At 42.9% G+C, this 14733-nt stretch overlaps 1 protein-coding gene across 3 annotated transcripts in view; it reads left to right on the forward strand.

Annotated features, from left to right (window-relative positions):
• Nucleotides 1-153: 153 nt before the first annotated feature.
• LOC139933150 (uncharacterized) overlaps nucleotides 154-14733 on the forward strand; it is a 46406-nt gene continuing 31826 nt past the window's right edge. Inside the window, exons 1-2 of one of the 3 annotated variants that reach the window (XM_078289099.1) lie at nucleotides 9670-10408; nucleotides 13416-13469. In XM_078289099.1, coding sequence (XP_078145225.1) covers nucleotides 10374-10408; nucleotides 13416-13469 — 89 coding nt within the window. In that variant the 5' untranslated portion in view covers nucleotides 9670-10373. Of the gene's footprint in view, nucleotides 254-9669; nucleotides 10409-13415; nucleotides 13470-14733 lie in introns of those variants that run through there. The other 2 variants (XM_078289100.1, XM_078289101.1) reach the window with 2 other exon arrangements.

Here is a 14733-nt window from a genome sequence, read left to right on the forward strand (position 1 = left end):
CTTTTTATATACGACTATATCACTGATAATAGGAAAATTTGGGTGATTTATCATTAGGGTGTCAGACCCTGCGAGTTGGTGAAAAGCATGGTTTCCGAGGAGCACCTGAACGCAGCACCAGAGAGCAGAGGACGCCAGAGACCGTCTGAGAGCCAAATAATCTAATCATTAGTCCGCTAACACCACTGATGTCTTGGTTCCAGTCCCTGCGGGATGACTTCACTCTGAGGCCGTTCGAGATCCAGCAGACGTCGTGAGTAGCCCGATCCGGTTCATCTCAGACTCACTTTATCTTTGCGACTGTAACTTTCGCTTTGTTTTTGGACGCTACTGGACTGCCGGGGAATGAGTGTTGTTTGATGGGTGATCGATGCATGTGATCGATGCGGTCTGCTGCGCTTTGTTTGTGCATCGATTAACTTCGAGTCGAGGGAGCGATATAGTGTCTTTTCTACTGGGATCGTGATCTGGATTTTGAGGCGATGTAGGTGGGCAGTTTTACCTCTCTTAACGAAAAATCACTGTAATATTCTTATAATTCCTAATCCTGTAGAGAAAGTGTGTATGTGGTATCGTTTATAATAATGCCATCGTACTTTATGGTATATGGTTTATGTGTTGTTTCCTATGATATCACTATAATATTCCTATAGGGACTTACAGTTATGAGTTTGACTGTGATATTAGTATAGAATCTCTCTAAAACTTACTGTAGGATTGCTGTAGTTGTTATTCATCAGGATTAAAAATTGGGTAAACTATGACCTTTAGTTGGTGGTAAATAAACAGAATCAATTATACTTTCAGAAAATCATTTAAAAAGACCATATCCCCATATAACTTAGGTCAATTTAATACCTACTTACTATGATTTGTTCTATGAACTTAGGGCTAACTTATGTATTTCAGCCTATAAAGTGGGTAAAGTCTATTCTGTAAATAAAGAGTTGTGTAAACTGAGTTTAGGTGGGTTTACCTTTCACTACATGCCTGATTGTAACCCATAGTTCTTCTTCACACTTGTTTCCTTGTTTGCCAATCCCCATCTCCATGGCTTCCAAATGTAAAAATGTACCTGATAGTCCAAAAGTTGCCCAGGTGTGTAACTGTGTCCAACTCTCATGTTATCTCATATCAATAACTTATGTTTTCCTGTGCTACAGATTTAGGAGTAATACACCCATACATATAGGCCTTATGTTTTTTCAATGAAGGCTGAGAATTGAAGTCATATTCCACTTTTTCCTGCCCCGGGCAATCATTCAGCTACCTGTCTGTCCAAAGACTAGGCGTTCTTCACCGCAGTATAATTCTGTCTGTGAGATCACACAAACACCCTCTCTGTCTCTCTGTCTCTCTCTCTCTCTCTCTCTCTCTCCCTCTCTCTATCTCTCTCTCTCACACACACACACACACACAGTGTAAGAGTGTGTGTATGAGCTCAGTGTTTGGTAGCGGCAGGTCAAGGACAGTCCAGATTAAACGGTTATCTTTGACTGTGTGGGAACCACTGTAATCCTGAACACAGACACTGACTGTTGACTCAAAGCGAGAGTGATTCAGAATACAATAATGTCGTCTTTCACTGTGACAAACTGGACAGTATTCCTCTTGATACTGTAGAATAAAACAGAATGTAATAGTATAGGGCTGGACGATATAGCTTAAGTATCATAACGCAGGCTATTTAAAGGTAGCATTTTTAAACATCAATGTATCATTGTCAAATTAATAGTGACACCTTGGTACAATTACCGTAAACAAATGGGACCATGGTGGAGATGACTGGTAGCCTCTGTCTCACTCCAGTGGTATTGTTAGTGCTAGTGTTCCTCAGAAGTGAGACCACGTTTCCCAAAAAACCTGCTGCTTCCCGTCACAAAGAGGATGTTCCTTCTTAAGTCAAAGGTTTTCTCTTTGGCGTTACTGAAGAGGATAAACATGTTGGAAGTGCTTTTTCCATGGGCTTTTCACTCCTTCCACCATCTGTCAGAAACTCTGACAGCTTTAGCTCTTCTTGCTCTAGAAGAACAGCGCCCTCTTCTTGTTTTGTGCCATAAAGCAATCCAGCAGATTTCCCATCATATCTGGCGTCACACAATGTAAAATGCAGTGTAGATGCAGGTAGAGGCTGCCAATCTTATCGACAATGGTCTAGCTTTTTTATAGTTTTATTGATGTTAAAATGCTACAAGTAGCACCTTTTTTGATAGTAATTACATTAAGAATTGTTGTGCTGTAAATTAAAACAAGTTATGACAAAGGCAAGACTTGCAGAAAACCCTGATGACTCAACTGTCAGTGTTATTCCCAACAAAAAGAGTTTGCATTATCTCACTGGAAGAGGCTGCATAAGCTTGAGGGCATCAATGCCGGTAATCTGACTGAGAGGCTCAATAAATACCCCTGTGCATGCGTGTGTGTGTGTGTGTGTGTGTGTGTGTGTGTGTGTGTGGGTGTGTGTGTGTGTGTGTGTGTGCAGCCTCTTAGCTGTCAGTCAGCCAGCTGATTAGAGGGCTGATCAGGTCATCTGTCACCAGGTCATTGAGCAAAACCTCTGAGGTTTTACAGAGTTGTCCTGTTTACTGTCCCTCGCTGCAAGGAAATCCTATCATGATAATTCACGGACATAATTTGACACATATGCCACTGTTAATGTATCTGTCATATTGTGTGTGTGTGTGTGTGATTGAATGGTCTCTGAACATGTGTCGGTGCTTTCTTTCGTGATTCCCATGCGATAGACTTTGTAAACTATCAGACCGATTTTGATGAAAGTTTGAGTGAATGATATTTCTTGCCATTTATGAAACGGCACTGATTGTCCTAAGGGAGGCGCTAAAGCAATTACCTGCACATTTGAACAAGCATATCCCCCGCCTTGTCTGCCTGTCTGCATTTCATTCTGGAAAAACAAGTTTGTCTCAAGGCCTATAAGCTCATCCCACTAGATTTTCCAGAAACATAGGCTCTTATCTGCCACATACTGGAAATTATCATTGTTGTCCTCGATCATTCTGCATCATTTGTGGTGGGATAACATGTTTACTGTAGGTTTGTCTCATACAGTCCTTTAACTGTTGCAAACAAAATCGCTTTTTGGTGTTCCTGAAGCGTTTTTTAAAGCTGCACCAGGCAACTTTGCACATTAGCGGCCCCACATGGCAGCGAGAGGTAACTGTTTGAATTTGGAGGACTTCACTACCCAGAAATCCTGTGAAGTAATGTCTTCTTCTTAGTGTCTGGTGGAGGTAGAGGTGGTGAAGAGGTTCAGCCATCGTTGCTGAGTGCAGCTTTCTCTGGAAGGAGCGCTCACTCTTGTAGAGACACTTTTGTATTTTGCTCTTTCAGTTTGTCACGTCCTGTTGGTGGTGAAGATCTCCCGCCAGTGAAATTCCCGCTCATCTCTACTGCAGCCCCAGTTCTTGAGTCAGGCTGATAAGTTGGGTGTATTTTTACAAAAAGATCTTGCCTAGTGCAGCTTTAAGCACTGCAAGTCATTTTGCGGTATTTCGTTTGTTTTATCTGTGGTCTGCGACCAAAGATAAAGCGACCACCAAACTGCGACTCGACAGATGAAAGTTGCAGTGGCCCGTTTGTTTACAGGTGATAATAAAGTAGGCCTAAGCTTCGCTGTCCAGAGGGATCAGCCACAGTAGTCTTCTTAGTCTGGATCTTCTCGGAGGACAGGGGGAGAGGAGAATCTGTCTGTGTCTCTCTGTCTCCTTCCTTCTGCCTCTCTGTCGTTGATATCCATAGGAGTGTGGAAGTGTGGAAAGGAGAATGTAGTTGTGTTCGTCTAAACACCCTGTTAACTCTCACCCCGCATTCACACTACGAGCAAATTGGTTGATTGATCGCTCTATTTTGACAGATTGTGGGCAGTTTGAGAGGCTCCGGTTGCATCTATGTAGTGGCTACAAAGCTACAAAGTATTGAACAGGCAAATGCTTTGGTATTGCCTTTCATAACGTTGCATTGTTTTGATGAGTCAACATAGCTAGAAAAAACTCAGTAAAATGACTTCAGAGCTTACCATCAACCCCAATGACAAATGCAACCTCCAAGCATAGTTTTTGAGACGTTTATTTCTGTCGTCTTTCAAATAGAAGGAGAACTGGGAAACTTTGAATGGCTGAAATCAACCTCTCATCCGTTTTGCGCTTGCAAGGCAGAACTTTTGCTCATGAAACGACGTCGCATCAGTAGGGAAATAAGGAAGCATGGAAATCTGATTGGCTGTTGATGGCTGATGACCACGAAGAGTTCAGCTGGTGGCCGACTTCTCTCGGCCGACAAGCTTGTTGAGCGTCCACACATCAGCTGAGCTTCCCTGGTCGCTCGGCTCTATAGGAAATCAATGGCCTTCTGATGACTTGTTGGTCGTGTTGCTCACAGTGTGAACGCGGGGTGATGCTCAACAAAAGCTTCGGTTTTAGGTTATTAGGTCGTCGGCATTCAATTAGACCCTTTGATTGAATCAATGGCTTGCGGGCCTCCTGTCTCTCCAGCACACACACACACACACACACAATAGGTGTGTCGCTACAAGTAAAGTTTAAGCTGTTTTGTTTTATCACCCTATAAACTTCAGCAGGGACCTGAGAGAGGGAGAGGGAACGAGGGAGAGATGGAGGAAGAGTTGAGGTTGAGAGAAAGAAGTGGGGTCTTAGCTTGTTGAAGGAGTGTGTCATGTGGAAGAACACACACACGACACACACACACACACACCACCCAGTGCGGCAGACTCAGCGTAGGGGTATGATTACAGGGCTATTTACATTACAACATAGAGGGACAGAGAAAGGGAGAGAGAGATTGGCAAAGAGAGAGAGAGAGAGAGAGAGAGAGAGAGAGAGAAGATGGCTTCCAGATGTGAGGTGGAATTCTGAGTGCTAGAGCAACTCCCCTCCTCCTTTGTAAAGAGAGAGAGAGATCTGGATCCATTTCTGCGTGTTGTAATGGAGAGAATAAGAGACAGAGAGAGAGAGAGAGAGAAACCGCAAAACAAAGAGGAGAAAAAAAGGCATCGCACTGCAGGGGTGAGCAAGAGAAACTTGAGCCAAGAGAGGGAAAAGTAGGGATGGAGATGAGGAAGGGGATGGAAAGAATAAAGAAAAGGAGGAGAGGGGAGGAAAGCAGGGCCTCTTGGTCGACCACAAGCCCAGAGATCCAACCGTTAGAAATTCAGCTGGGTGATGGAAGCTGTTGTACTTCCAGATCAAACTATTTATTGCTATTATTATTATTATTATTATTATTATTATTATTATTATTATTGATAAGACAGACAGGTGTCTATCTGCCTGCATATGTGCAGTCTGTCTCTCTCTTGATTTCTGTCTCTCTCTCTCTCTCTCTCTCTCTCCCTCTCCCTCTCCCTCTCTCTGTCTCTCTCTCTGTCTCTCTCTCTGCCTCTCTCTCTCTCTCTCTCTTTCTCTCGTTTTCAGTGGGTCCAGCCGTTTCAGGAAATACCAACATGCATTTTTTTTTTCTCTTCGAAGGGAAACTGACCGACATTCCTCTCGGTTCTATAAACAGAAACGCAGTGTGATTGATACACACATATACACACATTTACGCACACACCCTTGGATCGGTTTTGACACGTTAGGATTGAGAAATTCATACACATACGCACACGGGGGTATTGGATAGTTGCGTTTTGAAAAACTCTTCTTGTTGACTCGCAGAAGGTAAAATGAGTGCGGGGCCAGGTGTTTCATATTCTAAATGACCAACATGGAGGCTGTAAATCTCCCTGCACCAAGAGTGTATTTGGTTTGCTTTGCAAAATACTTGGACCTGAGTTCATTTTCTTGCTTATAAGGATTGGAGCAAAAACATACATGGATTGGACGCATTAGCTTTGCAAAACAATTCTGATTGCGATATCTGTTTTCCCGGTAACAGCCGAGGATGTGACTAATACCTGGAAGCCGGGCACTCCCCATAATTCACATGAGAGTCATGAGTTCAGCACAGGTTACGAAACTTGGTGGGATGATGCATTTTGGCACTGTCTTCTTACGTTAAGAATATTACACTGATTGGCCTGATGGGGGCGCTATAATTAAAGGTCCAAATGTCAAACTTTGAAAGGCCATAACTGCTACACCACTGGTTTGATTTTGATGAAACTTGGAGAGATGACGCATCTTGTTGCTGATTGACCCAAGGGGCGATTGCATCATTTGTAGGGGATAAAATGTTTACTTGTTGTTACCAACAGCATCCATCATTTTAATGTATGAATCTTCCATGTCTGTAATTTTTACAAGTTGGGAAAGTAATAAAATCTGTACTCTTTTTCAGCAAACTCAGAGGTCATCTGATAATAGTAATCCAGCTCAAAATCACATCTCCATAATGTCATAATGTAACATTTTTGGAGAGGGGAATCACAGAGTTCCTTTCATCCTGTACATCACATCACAGGACTTTCCCTAGTAAAACGAGTCCAGTTCCAAAAGTGCTTCATCCTGAACATGGGCCTGTTGTGCATTGCTCAATCAAACCTGTGCGTCACTGCCTTCTTCATCGTCTGGCAACCAGGCGCCAACTTAACCTGTCTAATGGGTTTGACCTAGTTTTACATGAGAGGAACCAGACTTGGTGTGTTTTGACTTTTGCTTGAATTTTTTTGTTTTCAGAATGGACTGATGATTTAGCCTTTCACTATATCAGTGGTTCTCAAATTGAGGATCTGGTGACCCTCTGGGGTCATTGAAGGGGTTCCAGGAGTCCTTGAATGGGTTCAAGGGGTTGTTGAGGGGGTTCTATGAGTTCTTGAGTAGGTTCTGAGAATCCTTGAGTGGGTTAAAGGGCTCGTTGAGGGGGTTCCAGGAGTTCTTGAGGCGGTTCTAGGAGTTCTTGAGTGGGTTCAAGGGGTCGTTGAGGGGGTTCTAGGAGTTCTTGAGGAGGTTCTAGGAGTTCTTGAGTGGGTTCTATGAGTCTTTGAGGGGGTTCCAGGGTGTCCAGAGCAAAATGAGGGATAGTTTGTCACTATTAGTAAATTATCTAGAAATGATCCCATTTAGAGAATGGATAAAAGTGACCTTTCTCATCATAGGTTTCACTCTCACCACTATCATTTCCCCCCATACAGTGTAGTCATAAAATTCAATACTAAATCAACAACAAGAAAAATCTTCCCATATGGAGGATCCAGGGACAGAAACTTGCGCAGCCTAAAGTGTTTCTCTTTGGCGACTTGTGACATGAAAACACTTGAGAACATCTGTACTACATAGATTTATGCATTATTTAATATCCGGAGTATCCGACGTCATTCCTGGAAGAAAGATGGAGAGAGTCAGGATGGGAAATCCCAGGATTCTGTTTCCTGGTGTTAATCCCAAACAAGGACGAGTCAACATCGAAAGTATTGGTGGAAACACTTCATTAGCCCATAAATTCAGAATGGTGGAAACACTTTGTCAACACTACTTCAGTCTGTTAGGGCCTTTCCTGATGTGTTACTGGTAATATTGTTTGGTAGATGCCTCCATAGAAATGACAGTATGTGTGCGTTCAAAGGAATTTCTCAATCCTAACGTGCCAAAACTCATCCTAGTGAGTGTGTGTGTGTGTTTGTGTGTGTGTGTGTGTGTGTGAGAGAGAGAGAGACACACATAGAGGGAGAGACTTTATACTGTTGAAATGGAGCTGCTGAGCTCTGGAACTGATACAGACGCTTTCTTTGTTTACACACACTCACACACACCCACACACACACACTTCTCTGGAGAATTGGACAGCTTAGATCGGTTTCAGCATGTTTGGATTGAAAAATAACACAGACAACAATCAGACAGATGCAAACAATGACACACACACACAGACAGACAGACACACACACACACACACTGCAGAGAAATGGGCCAATGATATCAGTCTGGGCATGCTGGGATTGAGAAATTCATTCTGCTAACACCACTCTGAATAGTTTTATGATTAATGCGATTTGGCTGTTTTTGTCACTTAACAGGGCTAATTTTCACGCAAACATCCCAGCACTAAGATCACACTTGTATTTGTATAGTAGGATTAGATTCAGCGGCTGTTGTGACAAAGCACGTTTCCAAGAACCAAATCCTGAAACTTTTACTTGAAACATCTCCAATCCATGGTCAGATAAAGAAAGTATTTTGATTGATTTAATGAGTGTCATTGTTTTCCAAATCCATACTGATCCTTATTGATCATTCAACTCAACTCAGCTGACAAACTACAACACAGTTAGTTAGCTGAAACATCTGCTAGTACTGTTGACACAGCCTGTGTGTGTGTGTGCGTGTGTGTGTCAGAGAGAGAGAGAGAGAGAGAGAGAGAGACAGAGAGAGAGAGGATAGTGGTAGGGAATCTCAGCCAGGATCAACCCTTATGTCACCAGACACACACACACACACACACACACGCCCGCCCAGAGAGAGCTGTAGAGGCTGTAGGTAGTTAAGCCCCTTACTTAATAGTGATTAGCTGCGACAGGCTGTCGCACAACCGCTAGGCCCCTTACTGAGAGGGGGGTGAGGAAGAGAGAGAGGAAAGGAGGAGGGAGAGAGTGAGAGAGAGACAGAGAGAGAGACAGACAGATACTTACCGGCTTTTGAATGGTTTGCATGACTACATGTTTTCATACAAGCGTTTGGCAGACAGTGATGTCAAGCCCAGTCAAGCACAAAATTTTCACATCATGGCACAGAAAAAACTGATAGCAGAAAGATATTTAGATATACTGTATTTCACATCGATAAAACATCAAATGTTTACTGGTGATGATGACATATTATAGAGGCTTTCCAGACAAATCACAAATCTCCTAGCAACCACTGCTGCCGCCATCATGAAGATCCGTTAGAGAAATAGCTGGCCAGGAATACAGATATCTAAAAAGATAGTCATGTATGGGTGTAGGTCCATTCATTCGCATTATAAGTAAAAGTGAATGGTCTGATGAGGTATTTGTCTCCAGATTTAGACTAGTATAACACAGTAAACTGTCTTGCCTAGCTCTTTTAGCCCTAGCTGCTCTACTCCAATTGCACTGAGAGTTGTAGCTTGAAAAGTCAGCCTAGTTAAAAAAAAACCTGTTAGCTTGCTAACTAACCAGCAAGTTAATTTAGCAAAGCATCAACATGCAACGACTAGCCACTACTAGCTAGCTAGCTAACAAGCTGGCAACATCAAAACACACAATAGATCTGATGTATCAGTGTTGAAATGATCCGTTCTCAGTCAAAAAACAGTCCATAAATTAGTTATGTGTATTCTACTGTGTGTTTTACCATTGCAACCAGCTATTCTCAGCCATTGCTCCAAAAGCTGTGGACCTCCAATATGGCTGCCAAAGGCACATCACATCGCCTGTGCATGCTTTCAAACCAAACAACCTCACTATGGTTTGAATGCATAACCTGGTGTTGGTTAGTTTTGAAACTTTTCATTTTGTACACAATATTGGCAACAGGCTATTGTTTCTGCTGAATAGTCAGGGAGAGAGGGAGGAAGAGAAAGGCAGGGGGAGAGGAAGAAAGAGAGAAATGTGGGGAGGGTAAGAAGAGCATGTGGGGGGCCAGTCTAGTCACACTTGCCTCCTCCCTTACTCCTCCCTCTTTACCTTCTTCCCCTCCCTCCAGCCCTCCCTCTCCAGCAGAACAGTCGTGGAGGCCAGGAGGAGAGGAGCGAGGCTTTCAGCAGCCAGTCAGCCAGTCAATCAGTCATTTAGTTAGTTAGTTAGTTGTTTTCCCTCTAGCTGACTGCCAGTAGCTACATCGTACCACTCTAATTTGGACTACACTTCTTTCCTGAGACGTGTGATTCTTCAGGAACCACATGTTTTTTCCTGTTTCTGGAGGCACACTAAATCCCCATTCATTTGAAAAGGAGATTCCTGTTTTTCAAACTTTATTCCTGTAATTTTGTACTCCGTGTGTGCTATCCTGATCCCGTCATAATCCCCCCCTGGCTGCTGTAGTATGTGACTACTGGAGCAGTTGAGATTGGCTCGCTGCACTGCCACCGCTGCCAAAGTTTGGAGAAGGGAGTCCTGTATGAAATTTGACTTTTGTGGACCTCAAAAGGGGAAGAAGCTCAGAGGATGGTTTGACTTGGAAGAGAGAGGCTATCTTCTCCAGTGGAAAAGAGTTGGGAGTGACATCTTTTCTGTCGCGAAGAAGGAGAGAGACGTCCGTTGTCAGGGAGAAAAAGGAGTCTGATGCTGAACAAAACCGCAAAGTGTTGGATTTGAGGGTTTCGTATTCCGCTCTTGGACTGACCGGGGGAAAGCATCATTTATTTTGCAGAGAGGGAAGAAGACATCTAGAAGTTTGTTTTTGCACAGGAGAGTTTTCCCTCCGCCGCAGTGTTAAAGCATGGCTGGGATGTACGGATGCTTCAAGGGCAAGAAGTAAGTTTCTTCTGTGATGATGTCATTCTAGATTGCAAAACTGAGTCTTGAGGCAATAAATTGAACATTACAAGTAATTAAAACAAGCATTGCATGATATGTTTTCCACATTGATTTCTGTTCCAAGTGACAATCCCCATCCTGCTGAGGGCAATATTGCTCATCAATGTTGCTTCATCAAATTTCTATGTATCATCACCTGTACAGTAAATAGGCTTTTCAGAGGGATGTGTCATAGGATGTGGGTGTCATTTGACTCTTCAACAGGATCTGTCATTTTCAACACACACCACACACTACTCTGTTATAGCAGTATACTGTATGTTAGAGTTATTGCCTCATGTTGCATTGAAAAGCCAAACTCAAAACATGTTGTCCCTAACTAGATTAAATGACAGCTGAAAATGTCAGATCCTTTAGAAGGGTGCACTGATTTCAATTTGCATGTTGTGGAGGGGGGTTCCAAAGTTGACGTTCTCTTTTGTGGCAGCTAATCTAAGTTTTGTTTCTCTTTGTCTAATGAGACAAATGGATGTAGTTGGCTGTGGCAGTCAGCTGCATGAGTCAGACCTGATTGACTGAAAGGAATGATTTTCCAGTAGGAGTGAATGACTGACTAGTCAGAACGTCCCCGAACAAAACTTACTTTCTCTTTGTGATTTTCATACAGTAGAATCATGTTGATTTATTGCAGGTGGATGAATATGATTTCATGTGAATTCCTTCGATTATGCAGGAATAGGCCATATAAACTCAATTTACTTACTTACTTATGTGATGGCTGATATGGGACTTTCCCCATCTAAATCTGTGTAAGACGACTAAATTGAATCAAATTCCTACATGTCTTCAATTCAGCTGATTACAGCCTCCACTGATTTCAATGCTATAACTTGACTATATATAGGACTCTGGCCCTGGCAGTGTAATTGTGCCACAGAGAGGAAGGATAATGAATGCTTTTAGTTTTTTAAACATGGTGAAGTATCTTTTTTGTACCAGAGCTGTATAGATGTGGTGTTGGGTACACTGATACCCCCTTCCACTGTCTTTGTCTTTATGCTTTTAGTCTCATGACATGACAACAATACAAGCTTTTATGGCCCACTCTGCTTAGTTCATTTAGACAAACACTGTGTGTGGGGGTGTGTGTGTGTGGGTGGGTGTGTGAGAGAGTGTGAATTGGGAGGAGAGAGGGGATAGACTGAAAGCTACACACAGAGAATGAGGCAGAGTCAATGAAAGAGTCTGATTTTTGTTGTCTCACACAGAAACCAAGACTAACTTGAATTCTTTATTTCACCCCTGTAGCACATTAATTCTCTCTCTCTCTGTCTCTCTCTGTCTCTCTCTCTCTGTCTCTCTCTCTCTCTCTCTCTCTCTCTCTCTCTCTCTCTCTCTCTCTCTCTCTCTCTCTCTCTCTCTCTCTCTCTCTCTCTCTCTCTCTCCATATCTAGTGTAGGGGGTCGTTGAATTTCCTGTGTCATAATAACATGATCCCTTCCTGAAATCAATAAGCCCAGAGATCACCATCATGTGGTTTTCATGGATTATGGGTGAGCTCAACAAGGCAAAAACCAGGGTTAGATCTCTGACCAGTCACAGTGAAAGCAGCACAAACTCTGCTAAAACCTGTTTAAGTCTCCCTTCATTGTCCCCACACCAAAGTCCCCACAACCTTCTGTTAGTGGTGCAGAGCTGCTATTAACTTCACTCTGAAACGGATAGATCCACATCGTAAAGCTCTTGCCATTTTGCATTCTGTTGAAAGCAGAGGCAGGCAATGTGTGAGAGTTGACACAGCTAGCTAACATCATGACAGGCCAAGAAAAATACAAAACAGCGGTTTAGATTCAGTCCGCCAACAATGTAAAAATCCGTGCTGCAGATGGAAATCGTCAAGCATGGGGCACTTTTCTGTCTTTTTCTGGTCCGACACCCATTATATAACCAGAGTAGATTGAGTTTGTACAGCAGCAATGGTGATGCAGCTGTAAATGAATGTAAGACGGGGCAGGGTGACGGATGGGACTGTTTGGTCAGTGTCTCCCGGAGTCCATGTAAGGTTTGTTGCTACGAGCACAGCCGCATATTAAACAGGCCGGAGAAAGAGGGGAGGTTGGGAAGAGAGACGAGAGGAGCAGAGAAGAGATGGAAGAAGAGGCCTGAAACCCCAAACCCAAAGAATTTGTGTCTGAATCGTCACCAAGCCCGAGGGGGAAAACATCTTTTTGCCGGGCCAAATCGGACCATGTCCCAAATTCTGAAGAACTTTTGAATCTGAACCTGACTTAGACACGAGAAATTAAGAACCCTAACCAGACACAAACCCATCTAGTTGATTCAGGGTCCTGTCCAGTTCGCGAACAAATGTCAAACTCTAAGGAAAGGAGCAGACAGAAGAGTGGAGCGGCATAACTGTCATGTTTTAGAGGGGTTAGGATCAATCAACCATCTACCAATCAAGTACGCCCTAAAGTTCTCATATTCCTTCACAGCCAGTGAGAGAATCAGAGGGATAACAGGATGTCCTTTGGGTTACGACACATTCCCCCCTACCAGAACCCTAAATATCTAAGAGTTCAGCCACTGAACTCACTTGTGCCTTCAGTAACCCAACCCTTTCAGTTAGAAGGCTCTGCTTGTGGCCAATCACTCATGTTGTTTTACCTTGTTCCTGCTGGATTATTGTGTACAGTACCAGTCCAGATTAATACAATCAGGCATGCTGGACTAAGAGGCTAAGCTCTCTCCTTTTCTAGCCGATCTTGGAACTCTGCAAGTTTCTTCTAACCGGCAGTTGGCTTTGTATCAGGCACTGCATATCACTGCTGTTGCATACAAACCCCACAGTCTCTGATGATGATGATGATGATAAAAGAATTGGCTCTCTCCTTGATAGCTGATGTTGAAACACTGAGAAGGCTCTTACCACCGGACATGAGTGCATTCTTATTCAAACCAACTTTCATTTTAAATACTTTTTCTGGCATTTCTCCTTTATTAGATCATATACAGTGGCTACAGACTGGAAAGATGGGAGAGGGCAAGGAAATGAAAGGTGATAAAGGTCATGAACCGAATTTGAACCTACTGTATGTCATGAGTACAGTACCAGGACCCTGAAATCAATATCCTTGAGTGGTTGGTAAGCTGTTACACTTAAGATGGCCACAGATAGTCACATATACTGTATGTCTGATAATGTTGGAGTGAAGTCAGCAGTGGTTTGGTCCATTATCTGTCCAAATGGATATTCCCCTTTCTATCCCATCTAGTTCTGTCGGTCCTTACAACTGATAAGTCCCTTGTTTTGGAGCCAAGACTGTGACAAGCTTCTGGTATTTCAAGTTCAAGTGAAAATTCCTTTACTCGCCATTTATAGCTTGTAAAAATACATAGGAAATTGCGGTGGGGGGAGCACATGATACTTAAAAGCAAACATAATGAAATTATGGTCCTGAAATGAATAGTAATCAAGAATTTTGAAGACGGGTAAAGAAGTCAAAAAGGTTAAATCTGTCTCATCTGACCCTCTCAAAACATTCTCACATTTAAGGCCTGAGAAAGTCAAAGTAACAATGGAATTCTTTGGAGTTCAGGGCTGAAATTTAATGAATAATTTCCCTCTTAGTCACCCCTCTCCTGCTGACCATGCAGGGGATGAATGGTTGAATGGGTCAAGAGGAAATACTGCGGTTCTGGAGGCTGTGGCCCCGTTCCTGCTTTAGGTATGTGGGGTTTGACGAAAGAGAGAAACAGACAGAGAGAGAGGAGGGATGGAGAGATAATGAGACAGAGGAGGTAAGGAAGAATGAGGAGGAAGGAGAAAAGAGGTGGTGGAGCTGTGTTGTTATCTGGCCACATTCTTTATACATTTCTTTGTATTTCCTTATATGGCCCTGTAGCTTAAAGCGAACTCCTTCAAGTAATGGAGATGGGTTAGACAATAACAGAACCCATGTGAAAGCTTTTTAACAACAGAGAGAGGAGAGAGGAAGGGGAGAGCGAGAGATGTGCATCCTGGGAGGACACAGCCTTTTTTATATTATGCTGCGTTATTAGATAAGATGCAGTGGAGAGTCACAGGACAAGAGAAGTGAAGAGTCAGACTTGAACTTGCATAGTGTTTGACAGTCTCCTGTCTGAGACTGCTCCTATTTGCATGGGACTAATCATGTAATAATAGTGGAGGAGGTGTGAATCTGCCATGTCTAATTTGTTAAGTAAAAATTCCAGCACAAATTACCTACTGTATTTTGGTAAAGGCAGATTTCCCCTGATAATACTAATCCAGTGCATATCAAACTCTCTTAAATTTCAAC

Source organism: Centroberyx gerrardi, chromosome 16 (assembly GCF_048128805.1).
Source record: "Centroberyx gerrardi isolate f3 chromosome 16, fCenGer3.hap1.cur.20231027, whole genome shotgun sequence".
Classification (NCBI taxonomy): domain Eukaryota; kingdom Metazoa; phylum Chordata; class Actinopteri; order Beryciformes; family Berycidae; genus Centroberyx; species Centroberyx gerrardi.